Consider the following 27,273-nt stretch of genomic DNA (forward strand, 5'->3'; position numbering starts at 1 on the left):
AACAGGAGAGAGAGCCTGCATCCCATCTTTATACACGATGCCCTTCTTGAAAGGACATATATAATGAACCTTGGATATTAATGGAAATGTCTGCTCAGGAAGTTCCAAGATTTTAGTCAAGCATTTTTTCCACATTTCTTTTGGTGCCACAAGTGGATCTTTGGGGAAATTAATGAAACGCAGGTTCCTCCCTCTCACTTGATTTCCCATATATTCTAGTCTAGATATAAGCCATTTATTCTCTTTCAAGATATTGTGTTGCAAATCAGTAGTTGTATCAACATTTTTCCTCAAAGACTCAAAGTTCTTTTTATTAGCTGAAATCTTGGTTTCCATTACTTTCATTCGGCCGCCTAAATCTGCCATATAGCTAAAGACTGGCTTAATCTGGTTAGAAATATTAATGTTCAAAGCTTGGATTGCTTCCCAAATGGATTCCAGGGTAAATTCAACTGGTCTTACCAGCTCAAGGGGCTGAACCGAAGGCAACCGGCCAAGCTCTACTCCACCATGTCCAGCAGCAATGCTGTCCTCTCTGCCCCCTGCATCTCTCAGTTCTTCAATCGGTGTAGGAGCCAGACGCATTGGATTCAGCTTCCCACCAGGGGACATGGCATCCCCAGCCTGCACAATCGATGACCCAACCTGAAACGGGTCCGACGCTCGGTTTTCCCACCTGATTGGCAGGGGGAAGTCATTCCTCGGGGGATAAGGATGTCGAAAGATCAGGGAGGGGGCCGAGTGCTATCTCTTCCCAGCCTTCCTCCAGCGAGCACAGCCCCAATACTAAACCTCCCCGACGAACATGAGCATCCATCGGGCCAAACACAGTGTTGGTAGAGGAATCAGAGAGTTGCTCATGCTCTCTGGCCCATCTCTTCCTACCTGAATGAGGCGTAACAGGAAAAAATTTAGAAAGCCCGCGGAACAACTTCAGGCATATCCTGCTAGGTCAGCCATTTTGGAATCTCAGGTGCATACATGATTTTGATGCAAATGCAGCATTGCTTTCCACTTCGGTAGGGGGAAGAGGAATTGGATTCAAACACCCAATGCTGCACCTCGACTTTTACAGTCTAGGGCAGCGGTTCTCAACCAGTGTGTCGCGACACACCAGTATGTCGCCAAGAACACGCAGGTGTGTCACCACACTTCCCCTGCTGAGCCAGCTGCACCCCATAGCCAAGCGAAATAGGTCCTCTGCCCTGGCTTAAAATGCTGATAGCCCGGGCGGAGCGTGGCAGGAGAGCTGGAGTCAGCGGCACCGGCAGGCTCTCTTCTTCCCGCGCCCCGGAAGAGGGAAGTGGTGAACAGCAGGTGCATGCGTGGGAAGAAGAGACCATGCTAGTGCGGGAAGCATCGGCCCGAAGAAAAGAAGAGAGGCATGGCCTGAAGGATGAGTAGCGCAGCTCGGAGTAAAATGAGGAACAACGTCAACCCTCATGGCCGATGGGACTCCTTTCTCCGGGAGGGCTGAAAATGAAGGAGGTTGCTGCTGCCTTTAGGGTTGGGAGGAGGCTGCTGCTGCCGCTAGTTCAGGGGAGGTGGGTTAGAGTGAGTAAATGAGCAAGCATATGTGTTTGAGATCCTGTGTGTGTGTGTGTGAGTGAGATAGCATGTATGTGAATGATCGAGAGCCTGTATATGTAAAAGAGAGTATGTGTGTGATTGAGACCCTACGTGTGAGAGAGAGCATGAATATTAGTGTATGATTGAGAACATGTGGGGTAGATTTTAAAAGAAGCACGCGTGACCTACATGTGCGCGTGCACAATTGTTCACCTTGCACGTGCCGAGCCTCGCTGCCTTCCCCCGTTCCTTCCCTCCTAACCTGACCTTCCCACCCCTTCCCCTAAACTTCCTCCCCCCAGCCCTACTCTAACCCCCCCAAAATGTTTATCTTACCTTTTGCTCCTGCCGGCAGCCTCCCTGCCCCCGGACCACCCCTTTAGTAAAGCCCCGGGACTTACATGCTTCCCAGGGCTTTACGCACGTCGCTGGGCCTTTTTAAAATAGGCCCGGTGCGAGGATTTACGCGCATAACCCTTTGAAAATCTGGCCCTGTATGTGTAAGTTTGTGATTGAAAACCTGTGTGTGTGATTGAGTTCCTTTGTGTGTGAGAGAGATCTTGTGTATGTATGATTAAGAGCCTGTGTGTATAAGTAAAGAGAGCATGTGTGTCTGTGTGATTGTGAGCTGGTTTAAGTGAGAGATAGCATGTGAGTTTGTGATTGAGAGCATGTGTGAAAGTGAGGGAAAGAGACATCATGTGTGTCTTTGTGTGATTGAGAGCTGGTTTAGGTGAGGGAGCATGTGAGTATGTGATTGAGCCTGTGTGTAAATGAGAGAAAGAGAGAGAGCATGTTTGTAAGCATGTGAATGAGAGTCTGTGTGTGAGAGAAAAAGACAGCATGTATGTGTGTGATTGAAAACCTGTGTGTGTAAGCATGTAATTAAGAGCCTATATAAGTGAGAGAGAAAAAGCATGTGTATTTGTGAGCGATTGAGAGCCAGTGTGAGAGAGAGGAGAACGTTGCAAGCAAACCATCCCTCCTCCTGCTAATTCAAAACAATCTCATGGCATCTGGATATCAAACATTCCCAAGTATGCAGAGCCAAAAATGTTTTGTATCCTTATTTTTCATTACTAGGTCTTTGTGTCTGCTATTTTGAAATATTTTATTGGTCTCTAGCAATTTTTGATATAAGTTTTTAATTATTGGATATTCCATTCATCGGCTGTTTTGAAATAATATGTTCTTTTTGTTAGTATGGTTTTACTGCTATTGATTTTATATTTCTTGATTTGTTTTATAAGGATGGGTGATGTTTCTTTTTTTCCTTTGTTACACTGCATACAGAGACTCTGGCTTGTTGCGGTTTCCAATTCAGTTTTTGTCTGCATGCTTCTAGTTATGCGCTTTGGTCTCTTTATTCGTTGTTAGGTGAGGGTCAACACATGTGATTTAGGTGAGGTTTTCTGCTGGTGTGTAGTTTCTGTGTAGGGCTCTATAGCAACTTGACTTGGTCCGTTTTCCTAATAGGAGATGTATTGGTGTCTTAAGGCCTGTAGTAATATTTTCAGTGTTGCCTTTTCTTAGATAAGGTGGTTACTGTTTAAATGCTGGAAATTGGTGCTGTTTTGGTATGGGATGTTTACTATTTATGGAATTTCTGTTCAGACAGAATACATATCTTTTCCTTGTGTCATTCTTAACAATAAAAATAATACTGGACCTTTATTTTTTATTTCCATCGTGAATTGTAATGAGTAGTGTGTCACACATGTGAGCGTGGTCTGTCAGGTGTGTCACGATGGGAAAAAGGTTGAGAACTACTGGTCTAGGGTACTGATATGCAGACTTTTTGGAAAAAGCACAGGAATGCTTCTACGGTCAAGTCCAAAAGCAAAGCATGTTCAAGCAGCAGCATTGTATGCATTCTTCCAGGACAAGCAGGATGGTAGCTCTCACAGATGGGTGACATCATCAGATGGAGCCCGTCACAGAATACTTTTGTCAAAGTTTCTAGAAACTTTGACTGGCACACTGAGCATCATCAGATGGAGCCCGTCACAGAATACTTTTGTCAAAGTATGCCACCATCCCCGTAGCCACACAGGGACCCCCTTTAGTCTCCTTTTTTCCACGGTGCTGTTGCTTTGCGGTTGATGGAGCTCTCCTTTAATTTTTACCTCATGGAAGAATTTCAATGTTTTTCTTCGATTTTTCCCCGTCTCAGGGTCCCCATCGCGAATCGATTCCTCCGATGTTTGGTAGGTACTCTTTCGCGTTGTTGCGGTTGGTTCCTGAGCGTCCACCTCCCAGTGACCACCGACCATGCGCTGTCCCCTTTTTTCCATCGTCTAGGAAGTGCCCCGAGTGTCCGCGGACTATGTCCATCATGGACCCACACGACGTCTGCGTCCTGTGTCTCGGGCCTTCCCAAGATGTCCATCGGTGTCCCAGCTGTGCTCAGATGACCCCAAAGGCTGGCGCACCTGCCTGGACAAGATGGAGCACATTTTGGTTCCAAACAATTGGCTCCATCGTCTACAGTACCAGGTACGTCGAGTTGCGGGGATCAATCTGACTCGGGACCTTCGCCTTCGCCCTGCTACGATGATCAAGGGGCGGGAAATTGCCCTTCACCGTCATCGGACATTTGAAGGCACGGTGGGAAGCATTGACAACTGCACCAACAGTCATCACCATCTGGTGCCAACACCGGAATGGCATAGGCTTCAGCCGAACTCCCTCCAAAGAGGCCCCAAGGGGAGGAGACCCTGCCTTCTCCAAATCCAGGAGCCCAGGGCGTTCCTAACTGATATCAGTGCCGGGCACCAAGCCTCCGCAGACCCCCGTGAACGCTCCGGTGACACCCAGCCTGCCTCATTGTTGCAACAGTCGCTGCTTGACGTCTGCACTCCGCCCTCTTTACCTCTTTGGCGACTCCCTCCGGGTCTCAAGGATGGCTGGCTGCCGCAGCGTCTCCATGCAGTCTCCCGGCGTCCCCAACCAGCTCGATGTTGCAGATCCGCCATGTTGTTTGAAGACCTAGGGCGCGCGCTCTGATTTAAGTACCAGCAAGAGCGCGAAATTCAGGGGCGTCCCCCTGAGCTGATGTCATCCGCTTCCAATATTTAAAGATCTCTATTTCACTATCTAACTGAGTTAGCAAGGGGTTGGGTATGGGAATGTGTCTCGCTACCTACGGACTACTCCCCCCAAGCTTCTCTGCTTCCTCGGACTTACCAGAGGTACCTGCTCCTCGGGGGCCTCGCTCTTTTTCTTTACTTCCAGATTACAGATAGGAACCGGTACTCGCTCCTCGAGGGCCCATGTTCCTGGACACTCTGAAGATTCTCTACTGCTTGGAAGTTATCGCTGCTACAAACAATTGTGAGTTACCATTGCTCTCTCAGAGCTTTCCCTGGAACCAGGTACTCGCTCCTCAAGGGCCTAAACCTTTCCAGCACCTGAGCTTCCTTGAGACCTTATGTGAGTTTTGTCATCTAGTTCTATTCATGAACTCTGCCTACTCACTTTCTACAGTTTCTCAACAGCTCAGTCATCCTGGATTGCTGTTCCAGTACCTGAGGGACTACAGCCCTGCTGGGCATATCAGCTCACTACTGCCACCTCTGGTGGTTTCAAAAACCTGTTTAATAAAAGAACTAATGTGTGTCTGTCTCCATATTCAAGCCTAGCCGGTGGTCCCTCTTGGGATATCTCCCGAGGGCGTGGTCATCTGCCATCGGCCCAGGGATTCACCCACAACTATATCAGATTGATGACGCCTTCTTAGGAGCCTATAACATCAGATTGCTGACTCCTCCTTCTTTAGGAACCAATAAGAACAGATTGCAGTCTAACAGCAGATAATAACAGATTGCTAACTCCTAGCTCTAACACAGAGCTTTCCTTACAGATTCCTAACAGATTGCTAACTCCTATCTGATTTCTTCTCCCATCAGATAGCGGAATATATCACTCATACTCCGGGGTCGGTCTTGTCCGCACACGCATTCAGAGAGGAGTTGGATCGCGTGGTTCAACAGGCAGTGCTAAATGCCCTTTGGGGTCTCCAGCAGCCACGGACGCCGGCTCCCATACCGGCATCGGAACCGGTGCCCTCCATGTTGGCGCCTCTGCTGGAAAGGCTGGACATGCTGCTCGGTGCCTTACCGATGCAGCCCCTACTGGCGGGCCCCCCAGTGCCCTGTCCACCATCGGTGCCTCCCCCCCATCTCGATTCAGATTCCAGGCTCCTTGGAGGAGGAAGATGCGGCTCCACGCCCATCTCCACGGGTGGTGCAGCCAATGCCGTAACAATCAGGCCTCCCGGTGCCCCGGCGTCCATCACAGGTCTCGATGCCGGCACAACCCCTGTTGGTTCCACCTCACCGACCATCAGTGCTCGCGCCCCGTAATCAGGGGTTTGGCCTCCCTCCGACCCAGGCAGTTCAGTGGTGAGAAGGAGGCCCTGTACCTCCCATGGGGCAATGTTTCCTCTGAGCATTTCTCGGAGGCCTCCATGGACCTTCTGTCGGAGCCTTCTCCGCCAGATAAGAGACGGCGCTCGCTTCCAGATGACTTATCCTTCGAGTTTTGTGCGGGCGATGGTGAAGACCATTCCCTGCCAACTTTTAACTGAAGAGGATGCCAGCTGTTGCGTCCGTCAGTCTCAGATAGCTTCGACCTCTGTGCCTCACTTTTCTTCCTTCTCAAGCCTTGGGAAGATGGCTGCTGCCGCGTCTTCATGCCGCTCTCTCCGTTGTCCCCAGATCGGCATCGGTGTTCGCCATGATTTTCCTGAGGGCCTCCTAGGGTGTGTGCGCGCACGCCACCCACGTCTTTATCCATGTCATGACAGGAACCTCAGGGGCGTCCCCTCTGAGTGACGTCATCACATCCTGGTATTTAGCCTGCCCTTCGTTTGCTAACAAACTGAGTTAGCAAGGATTGGAATGCCTCCGGTCTAAGCTGCTCTGCCGCTTCCCAGCTCCCGCGGGAAGCTATCTCTGCCCTTCGGGGTATTTTCTCCACTAACCTGGGTACCCACACCTCGGGGGCCCATCTGCTCTATTTCAGGTACCTATCTTGGGATACCGGGTACTCGCTCCTCGAGGGCCTGCTCTCCCTATCTGGTGCCTGCCACTGTACTACTTCTGTCTGCCAGGACCTTCAACAATACAGCTTTCTACTTCAGTGAGTACTAACCCTTCAGTCTGTCTCACCTCCAGCTTCAGCGCTCGGTGTCCACATCCGGGACCTGTTCCTGCTACACCGCACTGCCTATCACCTAATTGAGTGTGAGACTGGTCTCCTCTGCTGAGGACCCCTGGACTACGTCACTGGGTTACCTTCACTGCTGCCCACTCCCCAGATAGTATCATAGAGCTGTACAATAAATACAACTTCTCTGTGCCTGCATGTATAGAGTCTAGCCTAGTACTGTAGTTCCTCACGGGGCTCCTCCCTGTGGGAGTGGCCATCTCCGCAGTACCCAAGAATCCACTCCAACACCTCAAACCCTAACACCTGCCACAAGATGTTGGAGGTCCTCCAATTCATGGACTTCCCTAAGGAGGTGATGGCAGTCCCAGTAGTACATGAGGTTCTCCTGGACCTCTTTTACCTCAAAGGAATATCCACTTTCAGCCATTGAGTACCTCGCTCAGAACACCAGGACAAAGACCCTCCAAACTCTAACACAGGCTAGAGAATTAGAAAATTTCCAGGCCCGAAGAAGAGGAAATTACTGCAGCTGAAAAACTCTGCTTCAACAACTGAGCACTTTCAATGGCCAGACTGTAAGACAGAATTGACCTGGATCCTCATGCAGAATGGGCCCCTGACAAAACAGATCCATCTGAGACAGCAGCCTGAGAAGACTGCACACCAGAAGACTCTGGAGATTGGTATACAATGGCCTTTGAGCCACTAAAAGGATAGAGTTGGTTTGACTTGCAATCTTCTGGACCAGCCTGTGTATAAGAGGCCATAGTGGAAACACATACAGAAGGGCACCACATGGCCACTCCTGAACAAGAATGTCAGTGCCCATCACTGTTGGGTCCCACCTGTGACTGAAGAAGTGTGGAACATGTGTGATGTTGAAGGTTGCCAACAGGTCTAGATCCGGTAGGCCCCAGAGGTTCACCAGGAGCTGAAAAACCTCAACCATCAGCTCCCATTCTCCTGAGTCCAAGATTCTCCCATCTGAGGAAATCTGTTCTGATATTGTCTTTTTCGGCAATGTGAAAGGCAGATATACTTAGGAGATGCTGCTCTAGCTGCTTGGCAAACCGCAGGCATACCAACCCCAACAGATCGTTCCTCCAGTTTGTTGATGCTCCACTACCACTCTGCTACATTCCTGCACCCTTGCACCACCAATTCCTGACAGTAAGCCCCCCAGTCCCAGAGTCCTGCATCTGTCGTAAGTACCAACCAGACTGGCGTTGACAGAGAAATTCCCTTCCTGAGATGATCTGTTTGTAACCACCAGTCCAACTGGGATCTCACCTCTAATGGGAGGAGCAGCCTCACTGCATAGGTCTGCGACTGTGGACTGCACTGGAGAGCAATGCGCATTAAAGAGGGCGCATATGTGCCCTCGCCCAGGGAACCACTTCTAATACGACAGCCATCAACCCCAAGACCTGCAGATAAGACCAGTCAGTCGGACAAACAGAGTTCCACAGGTATCGAACTTGCAGCATTAACGTGTGGATCTGAGACTTAAACAGAAATACTCTGCCCTGCCTTGAACTGAATCGAGATGCTCCAGGGTCTGAGATGTAGCAAATTGCTTTTGGCGAGATTCACCCCCGAGCCTAAGGAAACCACCCTGCGGGAAGCACAAAGACTCTTTCCATGGTCTTGGCTTGAATCAACCAATCATCCAGATAGGGGTGAACTAGAATGTCCTCCTTGCGGACAGCCGCCACTACCACCACCATGACCTTGGAAAAAAGTCCAGGACACAGAGGCTGGCCTGAAAGGCAAGACCTGAAACTGGTAATGACGATCCAGAATAGCAAATTGGAGGAATCGCTGATGTTCCCAATGGATGGGATTATGCAGATACATCTCCTTCAAATCCAGAGATGTGAGGTACTCCCCTGCTTGAACTGCACAGAGTGCACCATTTCCACCATGGAATGCATAACTCGTAAATATCAATTGGCGCAGAGATCCAGTATAGGCCAAAATGACCCTTCCTTCTTGGATATGACAAAATAAATGTAATAATGGCCCAAATTTCTCTGCGATTTGGGAACGGGAATCCCCGCTCAAAGTTTCAACAGCTGTTGTCATACCGCTTCCACTTCTACCCTCTTCAGAGGGAAGTTGCATGGAGAGACCATGAAGTCATCTGGAGGAATGTGAAGAAATTCTAGAGCATATTCATCCAGAATAACTTCAAGAACCCATTGTTCTGAAGTAATCTGGACCCACCTGTGATAAAAATGTGATAGACGCCAACTATCTCCTACATGAACAGGTGAGCCTGCAAACATAAATTGCCAGAGGACAAGAAACCCGTTGCCCAATCTTTTTGGATGAGTGGCCACTCTCGAGACTGCCATTATTTTCTGTCTTTTAGGGGAAGTTATATATATATATATATATATATATATATACTTATAGGTGAGGTCAGCCAGTTTATCTTGGACCTCCGGACGAAGGTCGGAGGCTTTCAGTGTTGCGGTCCCGGGTCGGCCCCGGCCGCACCGCCTACCTCCTGGGACTTCCGGGTTCTTCCCGTCCTCCTCGGGCCTCCGGGGGTTCGTATCGCCGCGCCCCTGGTACTCGCATGCAACGCCCGGGCCTGTCTCCGCTTCTGCCACGGTACCCCCACTCCGGCGGAGCAGCCGGCGTCCGGCCGCGGCCGACTCCGCCCCCTAGGCGCACGCGTGCAAATCGGCCCTAGATTTAAAGGGCCAGGCGCGCGAAACCTGTTTCCTCCCTCGGGTGACGTCAGACGCGGTAGGGGCTACTTAAGCCCTGCAGTCCCTCTCCTCAGGGCCTTGCAACGAGGTTCCCAGGTTTACCCTGTCTCCAGTTGCTGCGTTCCTGTCCCTTCTTGGTTTCCTATGTTTCCTGATCTCGGACTGGCTTACGGTGATTCTCGGCTTCTGACTCTGGACTGGATTACGACGACTCTTGGCTTCTGACCCGGCGCGGCTTACGGTGTTCCCTCTGGCTCTGGACCTCGGACTGGCTTACGACGACTCCCGGCTCTCGGACCCCGGTGTGGCTTACAGCGATCCTTTGGCTTCTGATCCCGGACTGGCAAGCGACGATTCCTTGGCACACGACTCTGGACTGGTGAGCGACTACCTAGGACTCCATCTGACTCCGCCCCCGCAGGCTCTCCTAAGTCCCAGCGGCCGGGTCCCTACGGGCTCCTCCTGGGGGGACGCCGGCTTCCAGGGTGAATCTCCTAAGTCCCAGCGGCCGAACTCCTACGAGCCCCTCTCGGGGGAGGCTCGGCTTCCAGGGCGAAGATCTTCTCACCATCGTACCAGCTTCACCGTTTCATCCTTCCTTGCCACAGCCCTTGGTCGCATAGGGCTTTCCGGGATCGCACTTCAGCCACTCAGAACTCGGTCCTTGCCGCCTTCCGATCGGGACTTCCGCTGCCACCTCACTCAGTGGCTCGCCATCTGGTTCCGATCGGTCCAAGGGTCCACGAATCCAACATTCAGCCAGGCCCAGTGTTGGAAATTTATGCCCACCGCTGCCGTCTCAAAGACATCAAAGGCTGCCCTCACTTCATGCTTCCCGGCTTCCAATCCTTTTTGGAGGATGGATTCCAGGCCCTCCTGGAACTGTTGTGGTAGGCCCTCGGCAAACTCTTGGACCTGTTTCCAGAGGTTCCAGTTGTACTGGTTCATGTACAACTGGTATGCCGCTATTCGGGCGATGAGCATGGCTCCTTGGAAAACTTTCCGGCCTAGAGCATCTAAGGCTCTATGGTCCTTTCCTGGGAGCCATGGGCAGAGGAGTGAGATTCTTGGCCTTTTTTTGGGCTGATTCCACTACCACTAACTGGTGAGGCAACTGGCTCTTCTGGAAGATCAGGGTCTGTTGCACTAGATAGGTTGCATCCGTCTTTCTGTTGACCAAAGCCATGGAACCCTGAGCTGCAGGTTCTTTTCTGCCATGAGTCTTTTGTCCGTATGACTCTGGGTGCGTTTCAACTTCGGACTGTACCCTCCTTTTTGCCCAAAGTGGTCTCAGAGTCTTATTTGAATCAATCCATTTCTCTGCCTGCCTTGGACAGGGACAGAGATGAAACTGAGTACCGTCTTTTGCATTCCTTGGACATTGAACATCATTTACTGCAGTACTTGGAGATGACTAAAGCTGTTTGGAAGTCTGATCGCATGATTGTGCTCCATGGTGTGGAGGTAAGCAGGGAGCACCAGTAATGCAGGCAATGATGGCCCGCTGGGTTAAGGAAGTCATTACAGCAGCCTATGTGGCTGGTGAGGTAGCCTTACCGAAACAGATTAGACTGCATTCCACGAGGGCTCAGACAATATCGTGGGCGGAACTTCATTTTTTGTCTCCTGCTGTGAAATTTGCCGAGCAGCGACATGGTCATCTTTGCACAGCTTCTCCAAGCATTACCACTTGGATGTGAGTGCTAGGGAGGCTGCCACGTTTGCACGAACGGTGTTGACTGGACCGCTGGCAGCCTCCCATCCTTTTTGAGATTTGGTACATCCCACTTGTTGAGATTGACCTGCTGGAAGGCTAAGGAAGGAGAAATTACTATTTACCTGTTAATTTCCTTCCCTTTAATAAGGGCTGTTCAATCCCAGATCTGCCCTTGGCTGCCGATGCTTAAATTGTGGTTAGCCATTCTTCGGGAGAGCTATGCAGAGTGTGATTCCTGCTCGTCGTTGACAACGGGTAAGTGAATTCTCTAGCCCTTCGTTTGCTTAGATATGTTCCTTCTTTTGGCTGAGTTAAATGTTCCTGTTTGAGAAACATGAATGGTTGGCTGTTGATGATAATGTTCAAGTATAATCAGTTTTGTCCACAGTTTGGCTTTTCCAGAGAATACTGGTGGGCTGATGTCTGAGCAGGACTATATAGCTGTGACAACAGCTTTTGCTCCGTCTCCATCTGCTGGCAGAGGTGCATAACCCACATGTTGGGATTGACCTGCCCTTACTAAAGGAAAGGAAATTATTAGGTAAGTAGTAATTTCTCCATATCAAAGGGCTTTTGGCAGTACTTTTAAAAGCTGAAAGCTGTGAAGCAACATCTGTTTGTTATATTTGTTTTCATTTAAAAATACCAGTAGCAGGATCACAGTTGGAAACTGGCATTTTCTGTTATTGGTTACTAGAAGCCCTTGGGTTTAATTCTACTCCTCTGACCCTGTCCATCAATCCATGCATAATCTGCCCACTCCCTCTGGTCACATAATTTAAGTAATTCCTTGTTTTCATGGAATGTATTGTGGTTCTCTCAGTAATAAAACATTGATGGTGTTTCTGTCCATGCAATCAGCTCAGGGTACTGTTTAACCCGTGGTTGGACATGTGTTTTGGACGTGCATCCACAACCCCTTATTCTATAAGGGGATTAGCTCATCCAAAACACGTTTCCAACCCCCCCGCAAAACTAATAACACTCATCACATGCATGTAAATGAGGCTATTATCTATTCTCTCCCAATCCAAAAAAAAGCTTGCGCCCGACCCGCACATTTTTACCCTCAGAAATTAACGCCTGCCCAGACATGGCATTAATTTCTGAGCAGCCCAAATAAGTGTACAGAAAAGCAGAAAATACTGCTTTTCTCTATTTTCTCCGACTTAATATCATGGCGATTATTAAGTCGGAGGAACAAAAAGGACAGAATGTAAATAAATAAAGTGTGCCGGCAGTCAGGTTAGGAAAAGGGACGCTCAATTAACAAGAGTCCGTTTTCCTAACTCGCTGACAGCTGACCTCTCTTGGGCGCCTGCTGCTGAGGAGGTGCTAGGGGGAGCACATTTGTCCCTAGTGCCTTCTTGGCAGCGGGATCCCTCATTTAAATATTCAATCGCGCGCCCAGGAGAGGTGGCTGGGCGCGCATTAGGAAAATGGGCACTCAACACTGAGTGCTCATTTTCTGTGCTGATTTATTGGATTGGCCTGAATATGTGGTAAGCATTCAATTATTTTCACATCCAAGATTACATGTTGCAAAATTCAACATATAATAGGTTTTATCTTTAAAAACCCAATTTCTTAGTAGCAAATATAAAGAAGCATGTTCAGATGATTTATCATTTTGACAGATTCAGTAATCGATCCTTTTATATTAAAAAAAAATTTCTCTTTAAGTTGCCAAACTGACCAAACAGATAATACTGTTGGAAGCTAAGAAGCAGAGTCAACAAGAAGAACTGTCAGAGAATCAGAAGCAACTGGAAGCTTTACGTGCCAAATATGATGAGCTGAAAGCCAACCTGAATGGCAAAGTGGCAGCAGAAGAGCATGTTGCTATGGTGAATGAATTAAAAAGGTACAGGTTCATGGACTGTGTAATGATGGGTAATGTCCAAATCTGCATTCTGGGGCCTGGTGCTGTTTTCTTGATTAACTGAGCCAGCTGACAGAAGTGAAAGAGGGCAAAAGCTATTAAGAAAGAATCCTAACTTGCATTATTTGAGGGTGCTTACATATTTATACATTTGTTTAGTTGCAAAAACATAAATGAAATGTATGCTGGTGTTTTGAATGTGAATTCTAATGAAGGGATTAGGAAGGAGAACCTGTCTACCAATAACTAATGATCTGTTAAAATATTTTTTTCTCACAATATATCTTTGATTCAGTTTTTATTGAGAATTGTTTTTATTGCATGTCTTAAAATATAGGGGTATCATAATGTGTTCCATACTTTTTTTGTGTTAGGTCTGACTAACTTGATGATGTTTAATAACTGCCTCTGGTTATAAATATCAGATGTGGGCAGCATATGTCTGTATGCAGGAGGGGGAATCTTGCATTATGATTTTCTGAGCTTCTGAGAAAATAGCATCATGATAGCCTGTGCTCCTACGAGCATGTGATTTTCCTATATAGAAGCATTAAAATCTCATATATTTCTCTCTTTATAGGATGTTTCAACTTATGAAAAAAAAAAGTCTAGAATTGCATGGCAATTTAAAAATGGGTGTTTTTTGACACTATAAGCTGCATGCATGTGTTAAAGATGTTCTGTGTGTGTGTTTTGCAATTGCTCCAGTTGGGAGCAAGAGGGGAGTGGGGAAAGGTAAGTGGTGTATGTGGGAGTGGATCTGTTGTGGAATGGGTGGCACACTCTTTCCTTCCATACTCTCTTGTACTCACTTTACGCCCCTCTCACCTTACATGCATTTCCTCCTCTCCCCCACATCCTTTTTTCCCATCTCCTACCTCCCCCCACTTATACATAAGAACATAAGATACACCTTACTGGGTCAGACTAAGGGGTTCATCAAGCCAAGCATCCTGTTTCCAACAGTGGCCAATCCAAGTCCCAAGTACCTGGCAAGTACCCAAACATTAGACAGATCACAAGCTACTATTGCTTACTAATTGCCATCATAGCAGTTTATGGATTTATCCTCTAGGAACTTATCCAACCTTTTTAAAATCCAGTTACACTAACTGCTGTAACCATATCCCCTGGCAATGAATTCCAGAGTTTAACTATGCGCCGAGTAAAAAAGAATTTTCTTCGATTTGTTTAAAATGAGCTACTTGCTAACTTCATGGACTGCCCCTAGTACTTCTGTTATCCGAAAAAGTAAATAACCGATTCATATTAACCCGTTCTAGACCTCATGATTTTATAGACCTCTATCATATCCTCCCTCAGGCATTTCTTCTCCAAGCTGAACAGCCGTAATCTCTTTAACCTTTCCTCATAGGGGAGCAATTCCATCCCTTTTATCATTTTTTCACCCTTCTCTGTATCTTCTCCAGTGCAACGATATCTTTCTTGAGATGCGGCGATCAGAATTATACACAGTACCAAAGGTGCAGTCTCACCATGGAGCGATACAGAGGCATTATGACATTTTCCATTTTATTCACCATTTCCTTCCTAATAATTCCTAACACTATTTTCTTTCTTGACTGCTGCAGCACACTGAGCCGACTATTTCAATGTATTATCCACTAGGACGCCTAGATATCTTTCCTGGGTGGTAGCTCCTAATATGGAACCTAACGTGTAACTATAGCATGGGTTATTTTTCACTATATGCATCACCTTGCACTTGTCCACATTAAATTTCATCTGCCATTTGGATGCTCAATTTTCCAGTCTCACAAGGTCCTCCTGTAATTTAACACAATACACTTGTGATTTAACTACTCTGAACAATTTTATATCATCTGCAAATTTGATAACCTCACTCTTCGTATTTCTTTCCAGATCATTTATAAATATATTGAAAAGTAAGGGTCCCAATACATATCCCTGAGGCACTCCACTGCCCACTCCCTTCCACTGAGTAAATTGTCCATTTAATCCTACTCTCTGTTTCCTGTCTTTTAACCAGTTTGTAATCCATGAAAGGACATCGCCACCTATCCCATGAAGAACTTTGTCAAATGCCTTCTGAAAATCCAAATACACTACATCTACTGGTTCACCTTTATCTACACGCTAATCCCCTTATAGTTTTGTGAGGCAAGATTTGTCTTGGGTAAAGCCATGCTGATTTTGTGCCATTAAACCATGTCTTTCTATATGTTCTGTTTAATCAAGTTTTGCTGGTCTGTCAACAGTTGCTTTTGAAGAGAATACTGGCAGGCTGATGTTACTGCAGGGATATATATACTGTGATGTCAGTTTGCTCTGTCTCTGTCTGCTGGTAGAGGTGTATAACTCACTTGTTCTGGATTCATCTGACTGTCTTAAAGAAAAGGAAATGATCAGGTAAGTAGTAATTTCTTATTCCTTCTTGCTGTCTCTCATTTGCAACTTGAGATAAGAACATAAGAACATAAGAAAATGCCATACTGGGTCAGACCAAGGGTCCATCAAGCCCAGCATCCTGTTTCCAACAGTGGCCAATCCAGGCCATAAGAACCTGGCAAGTACCCAAAAACTAAGTCTATTCCATGTAACCATTGCTAATGGCAGTGGCTATTCTCTAAGTGAACTTAATAGCAGGTAATGGACTTCTCCTCCAAGAACTTATCCAATCCTTTTTTAAACACAGCTATACTAACTGCACGAACCACATTCTCTGGCAACAAATTCCAGAGTTTAATTGTGCGTTGAGTAAAAAAGAACTTTCTCCGATTAGTTTTAAATGTGCCCCATGCTAACTTCATGGAGTGTCCCCTAGTCTTTCTACTATCCGAAAGAGTAAATAACCGATTCACATCTACCCGTTCTAGACCTCTCATGATTTTAAACACCTCTATCATATCCCCCCTCAGTCGTCTCTTCTCCAAGCTGAAAAGTCCTAACCTCTTTAGTCTTTCCTCATAGGGGAGTTGTTCCATTCCCCTTATCATTTTGGTAGCCCTTCTCTGTACCTTCTCCATCGCAATTATATCTTTTTTTAGATGCGGCGACCAGAATTGTACACAGTATTCAAGGTGCGGTCTCACCATGGAGCGATACAGAGGCATTATGACATTTTCCGTTTTATTCATCATTCCTTTTCTAATAATTCCCAACATTCTGTTTGCTTTTTTGACTGCCGCAGCACACTGAACCGACGATTTCAATGTGTTATCCACTATGACACCTAGATCTCTTTCTTGGGTTGTAGCACCTAATATGGAACCCAACATCGTGTAATTATAGCATGGGTTATTTTTCCCTATATGCATCACCTTGCACTTATCCACATTAAATTTCATCTGCCATTTGGATGCCCAATTTTCCAGTCTCACAAGGTCTTCCTGCAATTTATCACAATCTGCTTGTGATTTAACTACTCTGAACAATTTTGTGTCATCTGCAAATTTGACTATCTCACTCGTCGTATTTCTTTCCAGATCATTTATAAATATATTGAACAGTAAGGGTCCCAATACAGATCCCTGAGGCACTCCACTGTCCACTCCCTTCCACTGAGAAAATTGCCCATTTAATCCTACTCTCTGTTTCCTGTCTTTTAGCCAGTTTGCAATCCACGAAAGGACATCGCCACCTATCCCATGACTTTTTACTTTTCCTAGAAGCCTCTCATGAGGAACTTTGTCAAACGCCTTCTGAAAATCCATGTATACTATATCTACCGGTTCACCTTTATCCACATGTTTATTAACTCCTTCAAAAAAGTGAAGCAGATTTGTGAGGCAAGACTTGCCCTGGGTAAAGCCATGCTGACTTTGTTCCATTAAACCATGTCTTTCTATATGTTCTGTGATTTTGATGTTTAGAACACTTTCCACTATTTTTCCTGGCACTGAAGTCAGGCTAACCGGTCTGTAGTTTCCCGGATCGCCCCTGGAGCCCTTTTTAAATATTGGGGTTACATTTGCTATCCTCCAGTCTTCAGGTACAATGGATGATTTTAATGATAAGTTACAAATTTTTACTAATAGGTCTGAAATTTCATTTTTTAGTTCCTTTATTTATTTTTTTATTTAGCGTTTTTTATATACCGAGGTATAGCAGAGTTGCCTTCACTCCGGTTTACATTACAACAAACCAGTTACATTTAAATTTGACAGATTACATTAATCAGACTGAGAAACAGACATAAAAATTAGTCTAACAAACAGCAGGATATATTACAATATACTGAAAGAACAGGGTTCATAGATAATAGGATATATCTGTAGTTAGAGGGCGGGATAAATTGTCCTATCGGTAGACTGATAGTTATGAGATCAAAAGTCCGAGCTGTCAGTAAGAGATTGGCTTAGTAGCCAAGATTTTAGTTCTTTTTTAAAAGATTTAGGGTTTTCTTGACCAGCGAGGTACTGAGGGAGTGAGTTCCATAATTTTGGGCCGATGATGGAAATGGCTCTATTTCTGGTGGAAGAGAGTTTGGCGAGAGGGAGAGATGGAATCACAAGTTGTATTTTACTAGTTGTTCTTGTAGTACGTAGTTTTCCTCTTCTCCCCCTGTGGCTCGGACCTCAAGCGGGCGGCAATACAGCAGACTCTGGATCGACTACAGGGCATAGGAGCCATTGCCCCCGTCCCCTTCGGCGATGTGGGCTCGGGTCACTATTCTATCTACTTCGTCGTGCCAAAGAAGGACGGTTCCTTCCGGCCCATTCTCAATCTCAAGGAAGTCAACAAGTCTCTTCGAGTCAGCAGGTTCCGCATGGAGACGCTGCGCTTGGTGATTGCAGCGGTTCATCGAGGGGAATTTCTGGCGTCCTTGGATCTGACGGAGGCCTATTTGCACATTCCCATCCTGCCGGCGCATCGTCGTTTTCTCCGCTTCAAGGTTCTGGGTCAGCACTTTCAGTTCACAGCTCTCCCGTTCGGTCTAGCGACAGCGCCTCGCACCTTCACCAAGATCATGGTTGTCGTCGCCGCGGCTCTCCGCAGGGACGGGATACTGGTCCATCCCTATCTGGACGATTGGCTGATTCGATCGAAGTCCTTTGCCCACGGACAGGAGTCGGTGGCCAGGGTGATCCAGGTCCTGCAATCCCTGGGATGGGTCGTGAACTTCGCCAAGAGTTCTTTGGTTCCTTCTCAGCGCCTGGACTTCCTGGGTGCCAGCTTCGACACGCTACAGGGCAAGGTGTTCTTGCGTCCGGACAAGGCTCAGTCGTTGCGGGAGCATGTCTGTCGTTTTTCAGCTTTGCAGGAGCCCACTTCCTGGAATTATCTTCAGTTGCTAGGAGTGATGGCGTCCACCATCGATATGGTGCCCTGGGCTTTTGCGCACCTGCGCCCTCTGCAGGCGTCCCTCCTCTCCAGGTGGAAACCGGTGTCCCAGGATTATCAGGTGATCCTTCCTCTCCCCTCTGTCGCCAGGGACAGTCTGGACTGGTGGCTGGTGCCGACGAATCTGGCTCAGGGGGTTTCCCTCGATGTTCCCAATTGGGTGGTGGTCACCACCGATGCCAGCCTCGTGGACTGGGGTGCCGTCTGCGACAGAAGCGCAACGCAGGGGACGTGGTCCCCGACAGAGGTGACCTGGCCGATCAACCGTCTGGAGACCAGGGCGGTGCGGCTGGCACTACAGCGGTTCCTTCCCCTGGTGCGGAACAGAGAAGTACGAATCCTCTCCGACAACGCCACCACGGTGGCCTATATCAATCGACAGGGAGGCACGAGAAGCAAACATGTCTCCCTAGAGTCGACCCCCCTAATGGAGTGGGCGGAAAGGCATCTAGTCAGGATCGCAGCTTCTCACATCGCCGGAGTGGACAATATCCAGGTGGACTTTCTCAGTCGTCAACAACTGGATCCCGGCGAATGGGAGCTCTCCGCCGAGGCGATGCGGCTGGTGGTTCAGCGGTGGGGCGCGCCGCATTTCGATCTGATGGCCACGGCCGCCAACGCCAAGGCACCTCAGTTTTTCAGTCGCCGGAGGGAACGAGGCGCGGAGGGGGTGGATGCCCTAGCCCTCCCTTGGCCGACTCATCGGCTGCTCTACGTCTTTCCTCCGTGGCCCTTGGTGGGCAAAACGCTCCGCAGGATAGAACAGCATCAAGGGCCTGTGGTACTCGTCGCTCCGGAGTGGCCGCGCAGGCCCTGGTTTGCGGACCTTCTCCAGCTGGCGGTGGACGGCCCGCTTCGGCTCGGTCATCTTCCTCGGCTCCTGCGCCAGGGTCCAGTATATTTCGACCAGGCCGAACTCTTCTGTCTTGCGGCATGGCTTTTGAACGGCGCCACCTTCGACGCAGGGGCTACCCTGAGGCGGTAGTTTCTACAATGCTGCGGGCCCGGAAGTCTTCTACTTCTGTTGCTTATGTGCGAGTTTGGAGAACTTTCGACGTCTGGTGCTCTTCCAGGGGGATCCGACCCACGGAGGCGTCTGTCCCGTCGATTCTGCAGTTCCTTCAAGATGGTCTGGATAAGGGACTCGCCTATAATTCCCTACGAGTCCAAGTGTCGGCCCTGAGTTCTTTTGTACGAGCGGATGGCTCTCTTCTCCTGCAACCGGACGTTGCCCGTTTCCTCAAGGGGGTCAAACATGTGCGCCCTCCTGTCCGGGATCCTTGTCCCTCCTGGAGCCTCAACCTGGTGCTTCGAGCCTTGTCAGGGGCGCACCCTTTGAGCCGATACGTGGAGCGACCCTCAAGGATCTGACTCTAAAGGCGGTCTTCCTTGTGGTCATCTGCTCCACGCGTCGTGTCTCGGAACTAAAAGCGTTGTCCTGCAGGGAGCCTTATCTCAGGTTCACGGATTCCGGGGTCTCCCTGCGCACCGTTCCTTCCTTCCTTCCAAAGGTTGTCTCGTCTTTTCACTTGAGTCAGACGGTAGAACTTCTGTCCTTTGGACCCAGCGAGCCTAGGTCTCTTCGTCTCTTGGATGTCAAGCGCACCTTGCATCACTATCTGGAGGTGACCAATGATTTCCGGCTCTCAGATCATCTCTTCGTTCTCTGGTCCGGTCCGAGGAAGGGGTGTCAGGCCTCGAAGATGACGATTGCACGTTGGCTTAAAGAAGCTATCTCGGTCTCCTACATTGGAGCTGGCCGTCTTCCGCCTAGCGGGGTTATCGCTCATTCCACCCGCTCACAGGCGGCGTCCTGGGCGGAATCTCGCTCCGTCTCCTCCCAGGAGATCTGCCGAGCAGCAACGTGGAAGTCGCTGCATACCTTTTCACGACATTATCGACTGCACCTGGCGTCGTCCTCCATGGGACATTTTGGTGCCCAGGTTCTCCGAGCAGGGCTTTCAGGGGCCCACCCGGTTTAGGGAAGCTTTGGTACATCCCACCGTCTGGACTGATCCTAGTACGTACAGGGAAAAGAAAATTATTCCTTACCTGCTAATTTTCGTTCCTGTAGTACCGAGGATCAGTCCAGACGCCCACCACTCTGGGATCTTTCTGCTTCTGCTCGGTTCTGATGCCTGTCGATATCTTCTATTACCTGCTGTTTGTGCCTTGTTTCTGTTTTGCACAGCTCTCTACAAGTTGGGTTCTTACCGCTCGTCGGCGGTTCATTGTTATTGCAGTTTAGTGCCTGTCTTTTCAGGTATGTTGAGTAACTTGATTCAATCCCTTTCGGGTCCTTTGGGCTTTGCTATACGGGATACTGAGCTCCAGCAGAGGGAGCACTGGCTTATACTGGTGATGTCCCTCGAAGTCTGTTCTGACTCCTTCTGCTGGACGGGGGTGTATACCATCCGGTCCAGGTGATTTACTACTCTTCAGTTTGTCAATCAGGCCTACCACATCTTCTAGGTTCACCGTGATTTGATTCAGTCCATCTGAATCATTACCCATGAAAACCTTCTCCATTACGGGTACCTCCCCAACATCCTCTTCAGTAAACACCGAAGCAAAGAAATCATTTAATCTTTCTGCGATGGCCTTATCTTCTCTAAGTGCCCCTTTAACCCCTCGATCATCTAACGCCATCTAATGCCATCTTGCTGTTAATTGGAATAACATTTGCTGGCTAGACTGACATAATGCAGTCCCTGGGTGATCCATGTAGGCCGCTGAGCCTGGGGATTCGCTTAAGTTTTATCCGGGCAGGAGTTCCATGTCATTTCACTGTGATCGGCATCGATGGAGGTTCGGATAATGATGAGTTAGAGGACTACACCATTCCTGGGGTGGGTGGGAACTCATCCTCCCCACATTCAAAGGAACTAATCTCCATGGACAGGAACTCTGGAAAACGTAGCCTCCCCTCCTGCTTGCTTGTGATGGCAGTGCAGTCTCCTTGTGAGAGAGGGTGAGCAGGAGCCTGGGCAAGCAGCTTGCTGCTGCACATTTGGTGACATGCCCAGTATTGGTAGCCCATGCACATCTGTGACCAGTGCACCGATGATTTTACACGTCAATGTCAGGAATGGGTCAGGGACCAGGACTGCCATTGAATGCCATGGTCAGCCTTGTTGAGGTGCTGGGGTGCCCTCGATGCCATAAGAGCCACATGGGCGCCAGCAGGCGCCATGCATTCTTCAAGCTTGCTGACTGGGCCTTCTGTGCCATAGGCGTGTGCGGGCACCATAGAGTCTCGATGAACCGGAGGAATGGCAAGTGCCTTAGCATCATCGAACACCTTGGGCCTCGAAGTGGCGGAATAGCAGCACTGATCTCTAGTGTCGGGGACCAGACCTGCTATTGAACGCTGTGGTCCCCTTTGATGCCATCAGAGCCGCCCTTAATGCCATCGACGCCCTCGATGCCATCAAGGTGTGTGGCCCAATACCCTGGCCACCCTTGATGCCGACATGGTGTGGAGCTACCTCAATACCATTGACACCCTTGATGCCATTGAGGTGTGAGGCCACCATGTAGGCCATCGGGCATGTTGGCCAGTGATGCCAATCATTGCTGCTCTCGACAATATTGAGCAGCATTGATAAGGCACTGGGATCGCCATTGAGCGCCCTGGTTGCCCTTGAGGCAATCAACCTCCCCTCAGGGGATGAACACCGGGGTCACCATGTACCCAAGGCACCCTGGCACAGTGGTCTGGCGCCCTCGAGGCTCCTTTGCGGTGTCCAGACTGTTACCAAGGGGCATCATGCTGTCCTATCACTAGCCTATAACTATTGGGCACCATAGATGCCGATGATCTCGGGGGGGGGGGCCCTGAGCCATTGGGAAGCATCAGTGCTAATGAGCACTAGGGTTGCTGTCAAGGCTATCGTTGGACATAGCTGCTGGCGAGGGATGCCATCAAGCTTAAAGCATCAATGCCCTCAGACATATAGGTGAGCCAAGGGGAACTATCAATGGCACCCACAGTTACCGGTTCCTTTGGGCACCAATGAGGCATGTCAGGGCCGTGTTGGGGCTGCAAAGCCTCTGCCCCCAGGCACCCTGGCATCCTCAGAACCATAGGTCCATTGATGCCTTTGAGCACTGGGGTCTCTATCAGTGCAACGAACTGTCGAAGTCCACGGGTGCCTAGGGTGCCAGGGATGGTGCTGTATACCATCAGACTGGTCAAGACACGGTCAAGCACCATCAAAACCTTGGGTGCAGCATCTTTTGGTGCCATTGATGAGCTCCATTGTTGGTGAGCACGAGAGCGCTATGGACCCCACGAGCACCATCACCACAGTGAGAACCATTGGATGCAATTGAATGCCTCAGGACACTACCGCAGAGCACCATGGGCACTATCTGTCACCATGGACTTTGTTGCTGCCATTCCATGAGGGAAACTGCGGAGAGCCCTTCCCGATGCAATTTCACAGGCTGTGTTCAGCCTCTTGGAGCGTTATCAGGTACTGGGGGTACCATGGGGGTGGCGCCACAGAACACCACCCACCACCATGCCAAAATCAGAGCCCCAGTGTTACTGAGGATGCCATCGTCACACTGTTACTATTCACTCCATTAGGAGTAGGTGCGACAGTGGAGCATAGCATATGCGGTCAGCTACGGCAGAGATCATCTACTCCAAGCACCTCAGGCACAGGCAGGCGGCATATTCTCTCTCGGTGCAGTACACAGCCATGCCAGGGTTCTGCCATCATCGTATCAAGGTACCAGCCTCATCTGTTCTGCACCATAAGGTGCTAGGAAGCACTGGCGAGGAAGGTGCCATTGCACACTCTGTTATTGCCTTTTGGCAATGCATAGCCATTGACTCTAACAGGTGGTGCTCAGTCCTTGCTGTGCTGTGGGATTCTACCCACAAGCACGGCGAGTGGGTTCATAGGTGTGCCGCCATCTGTAGGATGGGATCAGGGCTGGTCGCTCTGGTCACGTGGTCTGCCGAGCGCGGCTGCAACAGAGCCGTGCTCGGCAGACCACGGGGTATCCCCTGGGCCAGCCTGGGCAGAAAATCCCCGGGCCGATCTTTACCCGGAATCCGCCCCTGGATGGGATACCTGTGGGTACTGGTCAGTGTGCTTTTACAGTGGAGGGCACTATTCTTCCAGCTGTATCTACTATTTGGGTGTGTGTGTGTGTTTCCCTCATGGTGAGCACAACAACTTGTGTGTTGCAGACACAGGACTGACCTAACACTGCGTTCCTGGTTTAACTCTATGGGAGTAGATACCAGGAGTGTATTGTCAGGAGTCTTCCCCTGCCTCAGATGAGGACTATGTCTTTCGACACCTCCTGTGTTAGAAATCTCCTTTGTGGGGAAGCCCCTGGGGCTCCATCCCTTGCAGATTTATCGCAGAACAGGAGCCTCTATTCTTTTGAAGCATCTCCTTGTAGGTCAGGACTGGGGGACAGTAGCAATGGACCGTTTTTGCTGGGGTTGCACCATTGATTACCATGGTGACCTACCCCATTTGAGGGTGTCCGCAAGTGGCAGACTTGGTCCCTTCTGAGCCTCAGCGATTAGTGATTGTAACCCAACACTGAGTTGGAAGGTTTTTCGGGATCAGGAGGACCTGATTCCAGTTGCTTCCCTGTCCCTTCAGGAAGGGGAGATACTATTGGGTTTCCAGGGCGACCCTTATGGGTCCACATGGGACGCCTGGTTGTCCACCCCTACAGTGGGTGTCGCTGTCTCTCCTTTTCCCGGAGAAGGGATGTCACTGCTTCTGACTAGATCCTCACAGAATCCAAGAGCCCATCAGGTCGTAGTGCTCTCCTTAGGTCATCCTAAGGCACAGTTATCACCCTATCCTCAGGCAGAGTCCCTTAGTCCACGATATAGCTCATATATGGAGAAACCAACTCCCAGGAGAGGCAGGTGGGTTTTGTGAGAACTAGCATCCTGCTGTCCTCTGAGAACACCTGTTACAGGTAAGCAACTCTGCTTTCTCCGAGGACAAGCAGGATGGTAATCCTCACATATGATTCCCAAGCTATAGGATGTCCGAGCAGGACAAAGCAGGAATCCACACAATGCTGAAAGCACCATCCCTCTCCCTTTTACCTGTGAGGCAGCTGATTCACAAAGGGGTCTAGGTGGGAAAAGAGTTGTGTTCTACAAAGAGAAAACCATAGAAAAAAACTGAGACATAGAACCTGAATTTGTAGCAGAGGTGCCTAAGGCAGAGGAGTGATGCAAATGCCAGCAAGAACCATACTCCGCATCCTGGAAAACATTACAAGCAGGGTTTCAGATCAAGAATTGATTGATCCTGAATGGGGCACCCTGGAGGCTAATTTCAAAGGGGGTCGGGTTTTGGAAAGTCTGTGCCTCCTGGATCCAGTGGTGAGAGAGCATTTGCGTTTTCCAAAAGTGGACGCGCTTGTCTGTGCCATCTCCAAGCAGACAACTATCCCCGTGGAGGGAGGAATAGCCTTGAAGAATATGCACGATAGAAGGATTGAGGCCATCCTTAAGCAAGCATTTGAAGCAGTGGCCATGCCCTTGAGATAGCTTCTTGTTGTTCCCTGGTGGCTTGCTCTTGTTTACTTCTTTCTCAGAAGGTCGATGAATCTGGAGTGAATTCCAGGACACTTATGGAGCCAGCAGCTGCCTTTTTGGCAGATGCGGGCTGCAATTTGGTCCACACCTCAGCCAGAGGAATGGATTTGGTAATAGCTGCCAGGCGTCAGTTATGGCTGAAAAATTGGTCCGCCGATATGACCTCCAAGGCTAACCTTTTGAAATTACCCTTTAAAGGCTTGCTCTTGTTTGGGAGTAAATTGGAGAAACTGGCCAGTAAGTGGGGCAAATCCCCGGTTCCTAAGTTGCAGGATGATAAGCAGATGCCACACTCCTTTGGCATGAGAGGTAATGCCAGGGGATCAAAGCGTTTTCATCCCTACAGAGGAGTGACCTTTCAGTGGGCACAACCTTTTCAGTAGGTCTAAGGGCTTTCGTCCCAGTTGGGGCTCAGGTAGTGGAACCGCCTGAGCCTCCCAAAGAAGGTTTGCCAACCCACCCCTAAGAACAGGAAATAGTTATTTATTTATTTATTTTAAAAGGTTTATATACCACTTTTACAACATAAAAGTTCGTCAAAGGTTTACAAGAAAATACCATTAATAAATATTAAAACAATAAATATAGTACAAATGGAGCACATATTAAAAAAAAGGTCTTAAACATTGTCTATAGGGAAAAGGAAGCGGGGGGAGTTTAAGTAAAGAGACGCACTATGAGGTAGCCTGTTAAGGTTTACTGAGGGGGAACCAAATGCAATTGAGAACAAGTAGGTCTTTAGACTGCGTTTGAATTCTTTGGGGAGGTTATTTGTCTTAGATACTCTGGAATCGAGTTCCAGAGTGTGGGGCCTACAATTGAAAAGGTACATCATCTGGTGATATCTTAAACGTGCCAGCCTTATTGATGGAATTTCTAATAGAATTTTATGTAAGGACCTTAGTTGTCTGCTTGGTTGGTAAATGCGGAGAAAGGTGCAAAGCCAGGTTGATGAATCAGTAGAGGAGCATCTCTCTCTTTTATCAGAGGTGGATCAAAATCCCATCAGACCAGTGGGTCCTGGAGATGATACGAGAGGGATATGCGCTGGAGTTTCTCAGTGTTCCTCGGGACGTGTTCATGGTATCTCCCTGCCAGTCCCTGCAGAAGAAGCAGGCAGTGGAGTGTGCATTGTCAAGGCTCCTCACCCTGAGGGCTGTGGTGCCAGTGCCCACGTCTCAAGAAAATACGGGTTGACATTCCATTTATTTCATTGTGCCCAAGAAGGAGGGCTCCTTTCGTCCCATCCTGGACCTCAAAGGGGTCCACAGTCATTTGCAGGTGCCTCATTTTCACATGGAAACATTGCGCTCAGTGATAATGGCCATGCAGTCGGGGGAATTTCTGACCTCCTTGGACCTGTCTAAGGTGTACCTGCATATTCCCATCTGACTAGAGCACCAATGTTTTCTGCAATTTGCGGTTCTGGGATGCCATTATCAATTTCAGGTGCTGGCTTTTGGTCTGGCCTCCGCACCCAGAACCTTTTCCAAAGTGTGGTGGTGGTGGCGGCAGAGTTGAGAAAGGATGGGACCCTGGTACACCCATATTTGAATGACTGGCTGATTTGGGCCAAGTCTCTGGAAGAGAGCTGCCTAGTGTCCCGCAAGGTGATTTCCCTGTTGCAGGAGCTCAGCTGGGTGGTGAACCTGGCCAAGATAAGGCTTCAGCCTTCTCAGTCGCTAGAGTATCTCAGTGTTTGGTTCGACATGAAGCAGGGCAGGGTTTTCCTGCCGAAGGTTCGTATTAAGTAGTTAATGGCGCAGGTGCATCTGTTGATGAACACTGTTCACCTGACAGTCTGGTCCTATCTGCAGGTACTCTGTTTGATGACGACAGCCCTGGAAGTGGTGCCATGGGTGAGGGCACATATGCGTCCTCTCCAGTGCTCCCTGCTGTCTCATTGGAACCCAAAGTCTCAGGTCTGCTCTCAACTACAGTGGTGGTTACAAGTGGATCATCTAAGAAAGGGAGAGCCCTAAAATTACCGGACTGGTTAGTACTCATGATAGATGCGAGCCTCCAGGGTTGGGGAACTCACTCTCAGGAATTGACAGCGCAAGGGCGCTGGAGTGCTGAAGAATCTCACTGGAACATCAATCGGTTGGAAGCCTGGTGGTCTGGCTGGCGTGCTTGCAGTTCAGTGGAAGGTTTTGGGGTTGAGTGGTCCGGATAATGTCAGATAATGCAATGACAGTGGCTTACATCAATCGGCAGGGAGGAACCAAGATCTAGCAAGTGTCGCAGAAGATAGACCAACTTATAGAATGGGCGGAAGTGCATCTTCAGGAGATCT

General features: G+C 48.9%; 1 protein-coding gene across 4 annotated transcripts in view; it reads left to right on the forward strand.

Moving 5' to 3' along the window:
- Positions 1-27,273, forward strand: part of CEP89 (centrosomal protein 89) — a 491,071-nt gene that overhangs the window by 233,155 nt on the left and 230,643 nt on the right. For 3 of the 4 annotated variants that reach the window (XM_029608396.1, XM_029608395.1, XM_029608397.1), the window contains one exon: positions 12,862-13,042. The exons of the other annotated variant lie outside the window; for it this stretch is intronic. In XM_029608396.1, coding sequence (XP_029464256.1) covers positions 12,862-13,042 — 181 coding nt within the window. The remainder of the gene's footprint in view (positions 1-12,861; positions 13,043-27,273) is intronic. 4 annotated transcript variants of the gene reach the window in all.

Source organism: Rhinatrema bivittatum, chromosome 7, assembly GCF_901001135.1.
Source record: "Rhinatrema bivittatum chromosome 7, aRhiBiv1.1, whole genome shotgun sequence".
Classification (NCBI taxonomy): Eukaryota; Metazoa; Chordata; class Amphibia; order Gymnophiona; family Rhinatrematidae; genus Rhinatrema; species Rhinatrema bivittatum.